Source organism: Dendrobates tinctorius, unplaced genomic scaffold, assembly GCF_039654945.1.
Source record: "Dendrobates tinctorius isolate UK_male_01 unplaced genomic scaffold, ASM3965494v1 ptg000166l, whole genome shotgun sequence".
Lineage (NCBI taxonomy): Eukaryota > Metazoa > Chordata > Amphibia > Anura > Dendrobatidae > Dendrobates > Dendrobates tinctorius.
In genome coordinates this window covers 14,131,867-14,144,375 of record NW_027361833.1, presented here as the reverse complement: position 1 = coordinate 14,144,375, position 12,509 = coordinate 14,131,867, and the positions used below count along the sequence as shown (strand labels likewise).

Here is a 12,509-nt window from a genome sequence, read left to right as displayed (position 1 = left end):
TGTGAGCCCAGTGGGGACAGTGATGAAAATGTATGTAAAGCATTGTGGAATATGATAGTGCTATATACTGTAAGTAATGCATAATAAATGAAAAATAAGTATAATTAAATAGATAAATAAATAAATAAATAAAAAGATAAATAAATAAATTAGTAGAAAAAATCAAGGCAGCACCAGCAAAAAAATAGGTGTGGGGGGAAGGGGTGCAGAGACTCCCAGGCATAAACCAATTCTCCAATATACAGGGTGGGCCATTTACAGTATATGGATACACCTAAATAAAATGGGAATGGTTGGTGATATCAACTTCCTGTTTGTGGCACATTAGTATATGGGAGGGGGAAATCTTTTCAAGATGAGTGGTGACCATGGTGGCCATTTTGAAGTTGGCCATTTTGGATTCAATGTTATTTTTTTTAATGGGAAGAGGGTCATGTGACACATCAAAATTATTGAGAATTTCAGAAGGAAAATAATAGTGTGTTTGGTTTTAACGTAACATTATTATTTCATGAGTTATTTACAAGTTTATGGCCACTTATAAAATGTGTTCAAAGTGCTGCCCATTGTGTTGGATTGTCAATGCAATCCTCTTCTCCCACTCTTGACACACTGATAGCAACACCACAGAATAAATGCTAGCGCAGGCTTCCAGTATCCGTTGTTTGAGATGCTGCAAATCTCGTATCTTCACAGCATAGAAAATTGCCTTCAGATGACCCCAAAGATAAAAGTCTAAGGGGGTCAGATCGGGAGACCTTGGTGGCCATTGCACTGGCCCATGATGACCATTCCACTTTCCAGGAAACTGTTCATCTAGGAATGCTCGGACCTGACACCCATAATTGATGGTATGGTGTGGTATATGGGGTACAAAGATAGTGGGGCCATTCATCATCAGTGGAAACCTCTATGCCACTGGATATCTGAAATTGCAGCATGATGATGTGTTGCCTCTTTATGTACTGAAGATGGCACATTCCCTGAGTTTTTTCAGCAAGACGGTGCACCACCACATGATGTGTGTCAAGTCTGAGCATTCCTACAAGGAATCTGACCCCCTTAGACTAGCATTTCTTCTGTGGTGTTGCTATCAGTGTGTCAAGAGTGAGAGAAAAGAGTTGCATTGTCATTCCAACACAATGGGCAGCACTTTGAACACATTTTATGTGGTTGTAGTCATAAATTTGTAAATAACTCATGAAAGAATAAAGTTACATTAAAACCAAGCACACCATTGTTTTTCTTGTGAAATTCTCAATAAGTTTGATGTGTCACATGACCCTCTTCCCATTGGAAAAAATAAAGTTGGATCCAAAATGGCCAACTTCAAAATTGCCACCATGATCACCACACATCTTGAAAAGATTTCCCCCTCCCATATACTAATGTGCCACAAACAGGAAGTTGATATCACCAACCATTCCCATTTTATTTCGTTGTATCCATATAAATGGCCCACTCTGTACATACATACAAAAATGAAGGCAGCACTCCCAAAAAAGGAAATTCGAAAAATGTAATATCCCATAGTGACAGCAACATTTCGGTTCCATTGAGGAGAAAGGACATGTTACCGTCACTATGGCATATTACATTTTTCTAATTTTCCGGTTTGGCAGTGCTGCCTTCATTTTTGTATGTAAATAAATGAATAGACAGTTTTATCAATAAATAAACAAATAGATCGATCAGTCGATCCAATGACCCCTCCTCATTAAAAAAGTGAATTCATGGTTGAAGATTAGAGTCAAACTTTGTGGTACATGGAATGTCACCTATGTTTTATCATTATTAATTTAATGATTGAAACCAGATACCTAAACATTATTTTTCTTTTATTCCTCTTTATTTTCGTATATCATTTTCTTGTGCCTAATTAGGGGGCCATTCTATATATGCTAAATCAGAGATTTGCTCTATAGAAGTTACTTAACCATATTTTTGCTGTGATTTTGAAAATAATGCCACAGTATTGCATGGTTACATTGGTCCAGGTGATTACACCACTACGGGGCTCTACTGTTAATTCTTTTTGATGATTTGTAAACTGTTCTTTTTTTAATTTTCAGGGCTCATTCCTTTTCCCGGGTGTGTATGTAAACTCTACCCAAGCTATACCTTTCCTGCTTCAGAATAAAGGGATGGCTCGTGCAAGAGTAGAATTTGACCTTTCAAAATATGAAGATTTTTCTTTGACATTCAAAGATGATGCAGGTACTCTAATTATCTAAGAAGGTGCAAATGCTTATGAGATTGATGTAAAAAAAGTATACATTTTGTTATAGTCTTTGCCATTATTGCTTCTTATATTAAAGTTCTCTAAAGTTTGACATTTACGTATTGATGAGTGGAACTGAATCCTTCTAGTCTTGGTTTTTGTATAGTCTGCATATACAGTCTGACTTACTAAATCAAGCAAAATAGGAATGAACTGGCAAAAAACAGGGAAGGCTTAAAGGGCATCTGTTTTCAGGTTAAAAGTTGTCACTTTTTGCTCTTATTTTATTCCCGCTGCTCCCCTGGGTATGCTTTTTTCTTTCTAAGGCTGGTTTCACACTTTCGTTGGGCAGAGCTGCATATTTCCTCCATTAAGCCCCGCCCACTTCCCACCTCTTCCATTCATCTCCGCCTAGTCTGCATGCGTCGAGGCCATGTGGGTGTTTGCGGCATGCGTCGTTTTGACGCGCCCACAAACTGCAACAAAATGCAACATGTTGCATTCGGCGCAGTTCAACGCAGCGTATTGAGCATGGGAGACATCATAACAGCTAACCTCCTCCCACTAGTCCAGAGACAGCTGAATATTAGAGATAGACTAATTAGAGGTGACCTCTGTTAGAGTAAGTCATGTAATGATCAGAAATAATCTAATTCCTTTTGTGTACACTCAGGGCAGATTATTTCAAAATGTCTCCTAAAAAAATCTGCATCCATGACTGTATCTGGAAACAGACCAGGGCCGGACTGGCCATCTGGCAATTCTGGCAAATGCCAGTAGGGCCTGTCTGGTCATTTGCTGCCTTGTTTGCTACGTTGTTAACAGATTCGGTGTTCTCAAGACACCCATACTGTTAAGAGTTGTGATGGAGCACAAAGTTGCTGACTCCGTCACTGACCCCAACAGGTCACAGATATCATTAGAAATATTGGTCTTGTAGATAATATTGCTTTCCTCCATCCAGGGTAATATTAGTAATATATCCCATCTAGTTCATGGTGACGGGGACAACATGGGCCTGTGTGATTTCAAATGCCAGAACTGTCCGTATCTGGAACAGACTAATTAGTTCAGTTGTTGTGGCACATAGAAGATATGAATAAACTGAAGTTCCAGTAACTGGAAAATGAATACAAGGAGGTTCAAATGACTTTATAATGATTCAGAGAAAACAATTCTTGTAAGAGGATGAAATGTAAGACAAAGTGTTGCATATTGGATTACAAATTACTTGTTTTACACTGGAGCTTGGGAGTGTTGCTTCTTCTTCCTTTCTCTAGATACTTTTGCTGATGGTTTAGCTGGATGGCAACACAACACGAGGCATGCCACTGCTTTCCCCTACTGTACAGATCATGGTGTGCTGCTCATTCTCTCATTTGTAATATTAAATTCACAAGTTGAAAAGACATTGAATAGACTAGGAATATTATGTCATAAGAAACATACGACTCACCCATTTAGTGTTTTACTCAGTGGAAATAGTATAATCAAATGCAATGCTAAGTAATTCTTTCATTTGACTTTCACTGTTATGCATTGTAATGTATAAGCTGCTTAAAAAATCATTCCAGAGTTTCTTTTTTTTATCCACCGCTGGAGTGGTGCCACTGATGCAAGTTTCCTACCTCTCGTCTCAATGGTGGGCATATAATTGATGCAACCTGTGCAGGTGCACAGTTGCACAAGTGGTAAGGGGGCCCACTTCTACCTGCAAAACTGGTGGAATTATGCATTTTGTTGAGCTGTTGGAATGCAAAATATTGTTCATGAATAGGGGCCCTTTTCTTTGTGTGTATGCCAGTCTTAGCCCTATGTTTACCAGCTGCCGTTGTCCAGAAGTCAAAGGTGACGGTCCCAAGCTCTCAATCTAAGCTTATGAAAGCCTCATTCTGGCCTCGATCAGGCTCTTATAGACTTACATTGAGTAGTTACTTCCACCTCGACTAGTAAGCACTGGAGCGATCTGCCAGATCACAACCTGCAGAAAACGGATCGGAGCGGTTCCAAAAACAGATGAAGATGGTGGCTGGTAAGTTTAAGACTCCGGTCAAGGAACTTACATTAATGGCACCACTCCAGCAGTAAAATAAAAATAAACGCTGTAGTAGTGCTTTAAAGACCACCACCACATTCACGCAGCAGTAGGCAAAGAAACCTGTAGTATATTTTGGTTACATTTCTTACATTGTCATTTTCTTGTTTAGTTGTTGCCGTTGACCCGTTATATCCTCATCTATATACTCTGGATTTAGAAGAGAAGGAGACCTTAGAATGTGCGCTTCATTTCAGTCCTAAGGAAGTAAGTTTTATACATAATCATAGCCTCAAATATTGTTTTGCTCATATAGGTCCATAATACTGAGATCTGAGGTCAAATGAGAAATTCGTAAAAAGTTAAATAAGACTTAAAATATTTGCATAGTCCCTGTGTGATTGTATTTATCTTCAGTGTTGATGTCCAATGTGATGATGGTCTATGGAAAACTTAGGAGAGATGTTCCTGGATGACAGGATGTTCGTTCAATCTCGTAACACATGTAAGGGCTTGATTCATTAAGACTGGCATTCAACACTACAGTCTTAATGAAGGGGTGCAGAATTGTAAAAGGAGCCTGATTTATGAAGAGGTGCACGCTACTTTATGAATCAGGCACATCTCACAAGTGTCATGTGCCTCGCCAAAGATCTTACTTAGAAATCTTAGAAAATGTAGTATAGTTTTTCTGATGTCGCTTAACTCATGTGCAGGTATTGCAAGACCTTAGGCATCCATAGTTGCGACAACTAGCAACTAACTATCTTTCCCTAAATCAGTGGTTGTAACCATGGATACCTAAGGTCCTGCAATGCCTGTACATAAGGAAAGAGACATAGCGAATCAGAAAAACTGTACTACATTTCTAATTGGAGGTATTTGCCATTATTATTATTATTATTATTATTACTACAGCTACTACATATTGGGATAGGATTTTGGATCTAGGAATACCCCATTTTTAAATAGTTGCTGCAGTTTGAAGATACTTAATGTTCCTTCAAGTAGTAATGGTGGAGCATTATACCAGTTTTAGAACAAATTTGTATTGAGTATCATAATGTTCCTTTAAGTAATAATGGTGGAGCATCATACCAGTTTTAGAAGAAATTTGTATTGAGTATCATAATATTCCTTCAAGTAGTAATGGTGGAGCATCCTACCAGTTTTAGAACAAATTTGTATTGAGTATCATAATGTTCCTTCAATTAGTAATGGTGGAGCATCATACCAGTTTTAGAACAAATTTGTATTGAGTATCATAATGTTCCATTAAGTAGTAATGGTGGAGCATCATACCAGTTTTAGAAGAACTTTGTATTGAGTATCACAATAGACGATGAAGTAGTGGCTGTTTTGCCCAGTGACCTCATGTCATACAGTGGAGAAAATAAGTATTTTATACACTGCCGATTTTGCAAGTTTTCCCACCTACAAAGAATGGAGAGTTATGTAATTTGTATTGTAGGTACACTTCAACTGTGAGAGACAGAATCTTAAAAAAATCCAGAAAATCACATTGTATAATTTTTACATAATTACATTGAATTTTATTGCGTGAAATAAATATTTGATCACCAAACAACCAATAAGAATTCTGGCTCTCATAGACCACTTAGGTTTTTTTTAAGAAACTCTCCAGCTCTACACTCATTACCTGTATTAGTTGCACATGTTTGAACTTGTTAACTATATAAAATACACCTGTCCACACACTCAATCAGTCACACTCCAACCTCTCCTCCATGGGTAAGACCAAAGAGCTATCTAAGGACACCAGGACCACTATTGTACACCTGTACAAGGCTGGGATGGGCTACAGGGCAATAGGCAACCAGCATGGTGAAAAGGCAACAACTGTTGGCACAATTATTTTAAAATGGAAGAAACACAAGATATCTGTCAATCTTTGTCTGCCTGGGTCTCCATGCAAAATGTCGCCTCGTGGGGTAAGGAAGATTCTTATAAAGGTCAGGAATCAGCCAAAACTATACGGGAGGACCTGGTCAATGACCTGAAGAGATCTGGGACCATAGTCTCAAATATTACCATTAGTAACACACTAATCTTGCATGGCATGCAAGATCCCCCTTCTCACGCCAACACATGTCCAGGCCCATTTGAAGTTCGCCAATGACCATCTGGATGACCCAGAGGAAGCATGGGAGAAGGTCATGTAGTCAGATGAGACTAAAATCGAACTTTTTGGTATCAACTTCCCTTGCTGTGTTTGGAGGAAGATGAAGGATGAGTACAACACCATTCCAACAATGAAGCATGGTGGGGGAAACATCATACTTTGAGGGTGCTTTTCAGCAAAGGGGTCAGGACAACTGCACCGTTTTAAAAGAAGGAGGGATGGGGTCATGTAAGATTTTGACAATGACCTGAAACACACAGCCAGGGCAAATTAAGGAGTGACATGAGAAGCATTTCAAGGTCCTGGCGTTACCTAGCTAGTCTCCAAACCTGAGCCCAATAGAAAATCTTTGGAGGAAACTGAAACTGAATGTTGCATGAAAGATCTGGAGAAGATCTGTATAGAGAAGTGGGCCAAAATCTCTGCTGCAGTGTGTGCAAACTTAGTCAAGACGTAAAGGAATCGTCTGACCTCTGTTTTAAGAACAAAGCTTTCTGTACCAAATATTAAGTTCTGTTTTTCTATTGTATCAAATACTTACTGGTATTTCATGCAATAAAATGCAAATTAATCATATCATATCATACAATATAATTTTCTGGATTTTTTTTTTAAGATTCTGACTCTTACAGTTTAAGGGTACCTATGGTACAAATTATATACTTCTCCATTCTTTGTTGGTGGGAAAACTTGCAAAATCATCAGTGTATCAAATACTAATTTTCCCCACTGTAGGAAGTTGTCATTGACACTTTGAAGATGTATAACCTAAGGCTGGACATATACTTTAGAAAAGTTTTCCACTGAACCCGCCAGTCCAGCATGATTGTATTCTTAATAGAAGAGGGGAGTTAGCCTCTTGTGAACAATGGATGGTGTTGTCCTATATTTTGGGGAAAGAAGTGTCAAGAACCCTTTTTTTACCATATCTGTTGCCATTGGAGAGCTGGGACATCACCTTGGACATTAGATGGTTGGCCCGTGCCACATGTGGCTCACATTTATTACATGCATAATGCACCTTCATTTTTAGTTCATATGTATAATTGTTAAATTAAATTGTGGCAACAGCTACACATGATGAAGAAAATATTGATAATTATGTGTAATCTGCTAAATATGTGGTAAACCGGATTTGCTAGAGAAGTGTCATAATATCTCATTTAGTTTTTGTTATCTCTTTTAATTCAGTTTAGCCAAAAATCACCTTTCTGTTTCCAGCCAAAGGGTCATAACCGCACACTAAATCTATGATTACTTCCCATCCACAAGCAATTACAGACCTGCATTAAAAATGTGTCTAATGTGCCACTAATTAGTTTACATTTCATGCAAATAAGTGTGTGGAAAGTAAGCAGCCGACGCCTGGAGCAGTACATTGTGCCAGTTATTGATCCTGACTTTATATTTTAGTAATTATCCACGCACAATGCAGAATCTTATTTGTAGATGCATCAGATCAAGGAAGACAATGGAAAAGATTTGAAGAACTTGTATGGATGAATCAGTTGTGTGACCCATAGCAAAAAAATCAAAACAAAGCTGTCATTTGATGAAGATAACCTAGAAAATAAAAGGTGGAACCTGATTGGTTACAATTTTTGTATAAATTAACACTTTATTGGGCTCATATATTAAAGTATTCACATCAGAAAACTGTCTTGGAACACATTGAAAACTTACAATGTCTTTGTGCAGTTTTCATTGACATTTTCACACCAGTCTTGGAGAGCTCCACCAAATTGGGTGGAGCATGGGTGGGGCAGGGCGTGGTGGCACCAAGAATACTCATGAGAAGTTACACGTAATTCACTCCAGAAATGTTACTCTAATCTCTGAGTGGAGTAACATTTCTGGCAAGGCGCACAGAGGAGCACGCCACTGAGAAGATGCGCCAAATTTTTTAAGTGGCGTATGCCTCTCAAATATAGTATGTTTTTACTCATTTTAAGCAGTTGTGAGAAAAATGCAAAGTAAGAATGCTGTCAAAAATAAAAGTGTTTTAATAGATTATTTTTATCAATTAACAAAATGCAAAGTGAGCAAACAAAAGAGAAATTTAAATCAAATCAACATATGGTGTATCACACTTTTTTCTTGAAAATTACATTACAGCATCAATTCCTCTAGGTACTTGCACACCGTTATTTCAGGAAGTGGAGGATGGGGTAAACCCCAAGTAGGAAAAGGAGGGGAATTACCACACCCAAAACCTAGCAACACTTTCCGATGAACCCACCAAATGCCTTCTCACACAACTACTAGAGTACACCATCTCCTAACCATGCAGCATAAGCCAACTCTGGCAATGAGTGCTAGCCAGGGCCCAGATTATATAGGAGATGGGAGTGGCTTACAGTGAACAGCTGAGAGCCTTAATGCAGAAAAGCTTCCAAGAGTTATCAACTGAGCAGATTAACCCCTGCACAGCTAGAAGAAACCTGCAATGTTTAATATGAAGGTGAAGTGCTTCTAAACAATGCAGGATAAGGAGAAATCAGACACTGTGGCCATCTGGCTCCTTTCTGTTGCAGTAAACCCATGACAGTAGTCATCATGCTCTGTGTGTGGGGGCTGTGTGGGAACATGATATTGCATGGGGGGCTACGTGGGGACATAATACTGTTTGAGAGGACGTTATGCTGTGTGAAGAGCTTTCTGGGGACTTCGTACTGTTTAAGGGCCTGAGTGTGGACATCATCCTCTGTGGCGAGCTGTGTGGGGCCAACATACTATGTGGGGACATCGCGCTTTTTGGGGGGCTGTGTAGGGACATCATACTGTTCAAGGGGACATCATAATGTGTGGAGACATAACACTGTTTGAGGGTCCATTTGAGAACATCATACTGTTCAAGGAGACATCATACTGTTCATCATACCAGGCATCATATAGGTTGAGGAGACATCATACTGTTTAAGGACCTCTGTCTTTATACTGTGTGAGGGGACTATGGAGCATCCTATTGTGTTGGGAGCAGTTGATGAAGGTACAAGGGATGAATAACTGGAGCAGCAGGATTTATTTTTTATAAACTTTATTAAAAACAGTAAATTATATGATTACCAGTAGTTACTATTGATGAAAATGCATTCTTCAATAAACTCTATTGTTAAATGTATTATCAATAATTGCTAGTCAGCAGACTTAATTCTGCTCAATATTAAATGATAAGTATTAATATAAAACAATAATAGCAAGCAAAATTAAGTTCGGCCTGTTGGTTTGGCCCTCCAGGACCGCTACGATCTCTCATGTGACCCCTTGGGAAAATAAATCGCCTTCCCCTGCTATAAATTGATCTTATTACAGAGAAAAATCAATTTCACAGTGTCTATAAATCCATCAGTATATACAATGGCATATTTAGTGATCAGCGCTAAGGTGGAGTAGAAGGCTCAGGTATGCCTCATGTATACGAGTTGTGGCAAAGTTTTCCCCATATAGGTCGGCTATGTAAAGTTTTCATATTCATTGCAGCTACATAAACCCCTAAAAAGGAGATGATATGGTTCAGTGCTTCATGTTCCCCACATCACACTGTTCTCTCATTGCTCTGATGTGCTGTGAAGTGCCTGTGCTGATATCTCCTGTGGTCCTGCCATGCTGTTTGTGAAGCTATCAGTGTGCGCTCCCATGAGACAAGCCCTGTGCATTCATGGAGCTGTGACTCTTCTTCTAGAACACAGAAATGATAAAAGATCAGCAGGAAAGTAGCTTCTGTTCAAAGCATTATTATCACATCCAGCCTCTGACTCATACCCGCTACCTCTTAAATATTTAAGCCACCCATTACCATGCACTTCACGTGGCGGTATACAATACATTGTGTTGCACTCATAACTGCAATCATTATAATTTAGCTATAATGAACCAAGGGAGCCATATTAACTCGTGCCGTAATGAAGACACGATTATACATTATGATCGCATTAGTATTTATAAGTGGCATCTTAACCTGTTAATGTCCCAATACTAATATTTTTATTGTCAATGTATCAGAAAATTCTGATTAGACAATTAACACAAAGTTGGATGTTGGGACTTCAGATACAGTAAGATGTTATTCCAGAATAATTACAGCAGACGCTTATCATTAGGCATGATAATTGTGAAAATGATGTACTTTGGTCTCTAATCGTCTGCATCTTTTCATTTTTCTTAAACATTTGAATATAGGCTTTTCATTGAATTTAACCCTTACTAATACAATGGTGCGTGAATGGTGTTGTATATGCTTACAGTGTGCTTTGCATTGTATATGAAAAGAGCAGATAAGATGATTATGTATGAAAAGATTGTCCCGTTTACATATATTACACACCTCGTAAGAGCCCATTTCATTGTTAAGATGGTGATTCCTGTCCTCAGTACCAACTGCATAGTGGAACTCTTGTGACAATAATGAGACCTCTCCAGTTATCTTTATAAGGAGAAAAAGAAACCTGAAAAATGTTTATGAATATAAAAATGGCTTTTACGTTCATGTCAAAGGTACAACACCTTTTTAAATGAAATAGTCCCCCTTGTAAAATAAAAAATAACATATACTCATCTCCCTCACCAGCGCTAATTTCAGCATTTTTTGGCGCTGGATCTCCCAAGGCTTACGTGACATTATTATGTCATGTGAGCCCTGCAGCCAATCAGTGGCCACTGTGGGACTGCTCTGCTCTCACTTCTTCCACTTGACTGATACTCATCCAAAAGACGTAAGAGTGCAGCAGCACAATTGTGGCCAGTGATTGGCTGCAGGGCTAATGTGGCATAACAACACCACTCTAACCCCAGAAAACCTGGCAGTGATATCGCTGAAACAATCCAGGAGATGAGTACATTTGTTTTTTTTATATTTTAACAGACTACTTCATTTAAAAAAGGGGCTTCTATGCAGAGGACAGTTCATTTAAGTTCTCGCCATAAGTGTGAGAGGTTAAATTCCATAATGACTTTTCCTATTTCAAGAAAGCTGTACTATGATCTTATTGATACGATGGCAGCAGTTGCAGTTTTAGGAATCTGTGATTCAGTGATCTTATTATAGTGGTTTGAAAAAAACACTATATTGTAATCCGAACGCTGCTAACTTATTCTTCTTCTTATTATTATTATTATTAAGTTGATTTCCGCAATTAATACAGCCCGAACCGCTACACGCACAGACGCCGTTGAGGTGTTGTTTCGAAGCCAGCGTCCACGAGAGGTGTGCTAAGTATTTTTCGTGTCGATCGGATTTGTAGTTTTTGCGCAATTTGCGTTTGAAATTTTTTTTTCCCGTCATTGGTAGAGTTGAGCGACTTTTGGTTTTTTAGGGTCGCGTTTCGTTTCGTGAAACCCGACTTTTCCAAAAGTCGGGTCGAGCAAGATCGTCCGATTATAGGGAAAAGTCGGGGTCGTCCCGAAACACGAAACCCAATGTAAGTCAATGGGGAATAAAAGTCGGCAGTGAGAGGAGGACAGGAAACACACCAACAGTGCCCATTTGAATGCCAAAAGCATCAATTCTTCTTACTTAAGCTTGTCAACCTTAATTAACTTCATAATATAAGTTACGCACTGAAAAATGGGTGTTATTTGGCTAAAGTTGTGGGGTGGGAGGGCTGGCTGCAGGTTTTCATGTGCCCTGGGCGAAAGAGCGCCCCTTTAACACATACCACAACTCATCATGCTCCGATACGGCAGATAAATAGCGGTATATAGAGTTGAGCGACTTTGGTCGGATCGGGTTTCGTGAAACCCGAATGAAACAAAATAAGTTTCAGATGAAACTCGTCCGACTAGAGCAAAAAAAGTCGGAGTTTCGTCCGACTTTTATTTCCCATTGACTTGCATTGGGGTCGGGTTTCGGACAAAACTCCGACTTTGTTTTGCTCTAGTCGGACGAGTTTCATCTGAAACTTATTTTGTTTCATTCGGGTTTCACGAAACCCGATCCGACCAAAGTCGCTCAACTCTAGCGGTATAGTACAATGAAAAATACCTCACTTTTTACATCTCATGACGAGGCCCATCTATTTCTCCATACAGAATCATTGGTCCCATATAATGTTTGAAACAGTATATGATGAGCTCCACATAATGCTACAGTATATGTTGGTCCCCATGGATGA

At 39.0% G+C, this 12,509-nt stretch overlaps 1 protein-coding gene across 1 annotated transcript in view; it reads left to right on the top strand.

The window, feature by feature from the left end:
* The window catches only part of CFAP47 (cilia and flagella associated protein 47), a 926,770-nt gene that overhangs the window by 150,386 nt on the left and 763,875 nt on the right, over window positions 1-12,509 (top strand). The window contains exons 21-22 of the mRNA XM_073550693.1: window positions 2,073-2,217; window positions 4,429-4,523. Of these exons, the coding sequence (XP_073406794.1) occupies window positions 2,073-2,217; window positions 4,429-4,523 (240 nt within the window). The remainder of the gene's footprint in view (window positions 1-2,072; window positions 2,218-4,428; window positions 4,524-12,509) is intronic.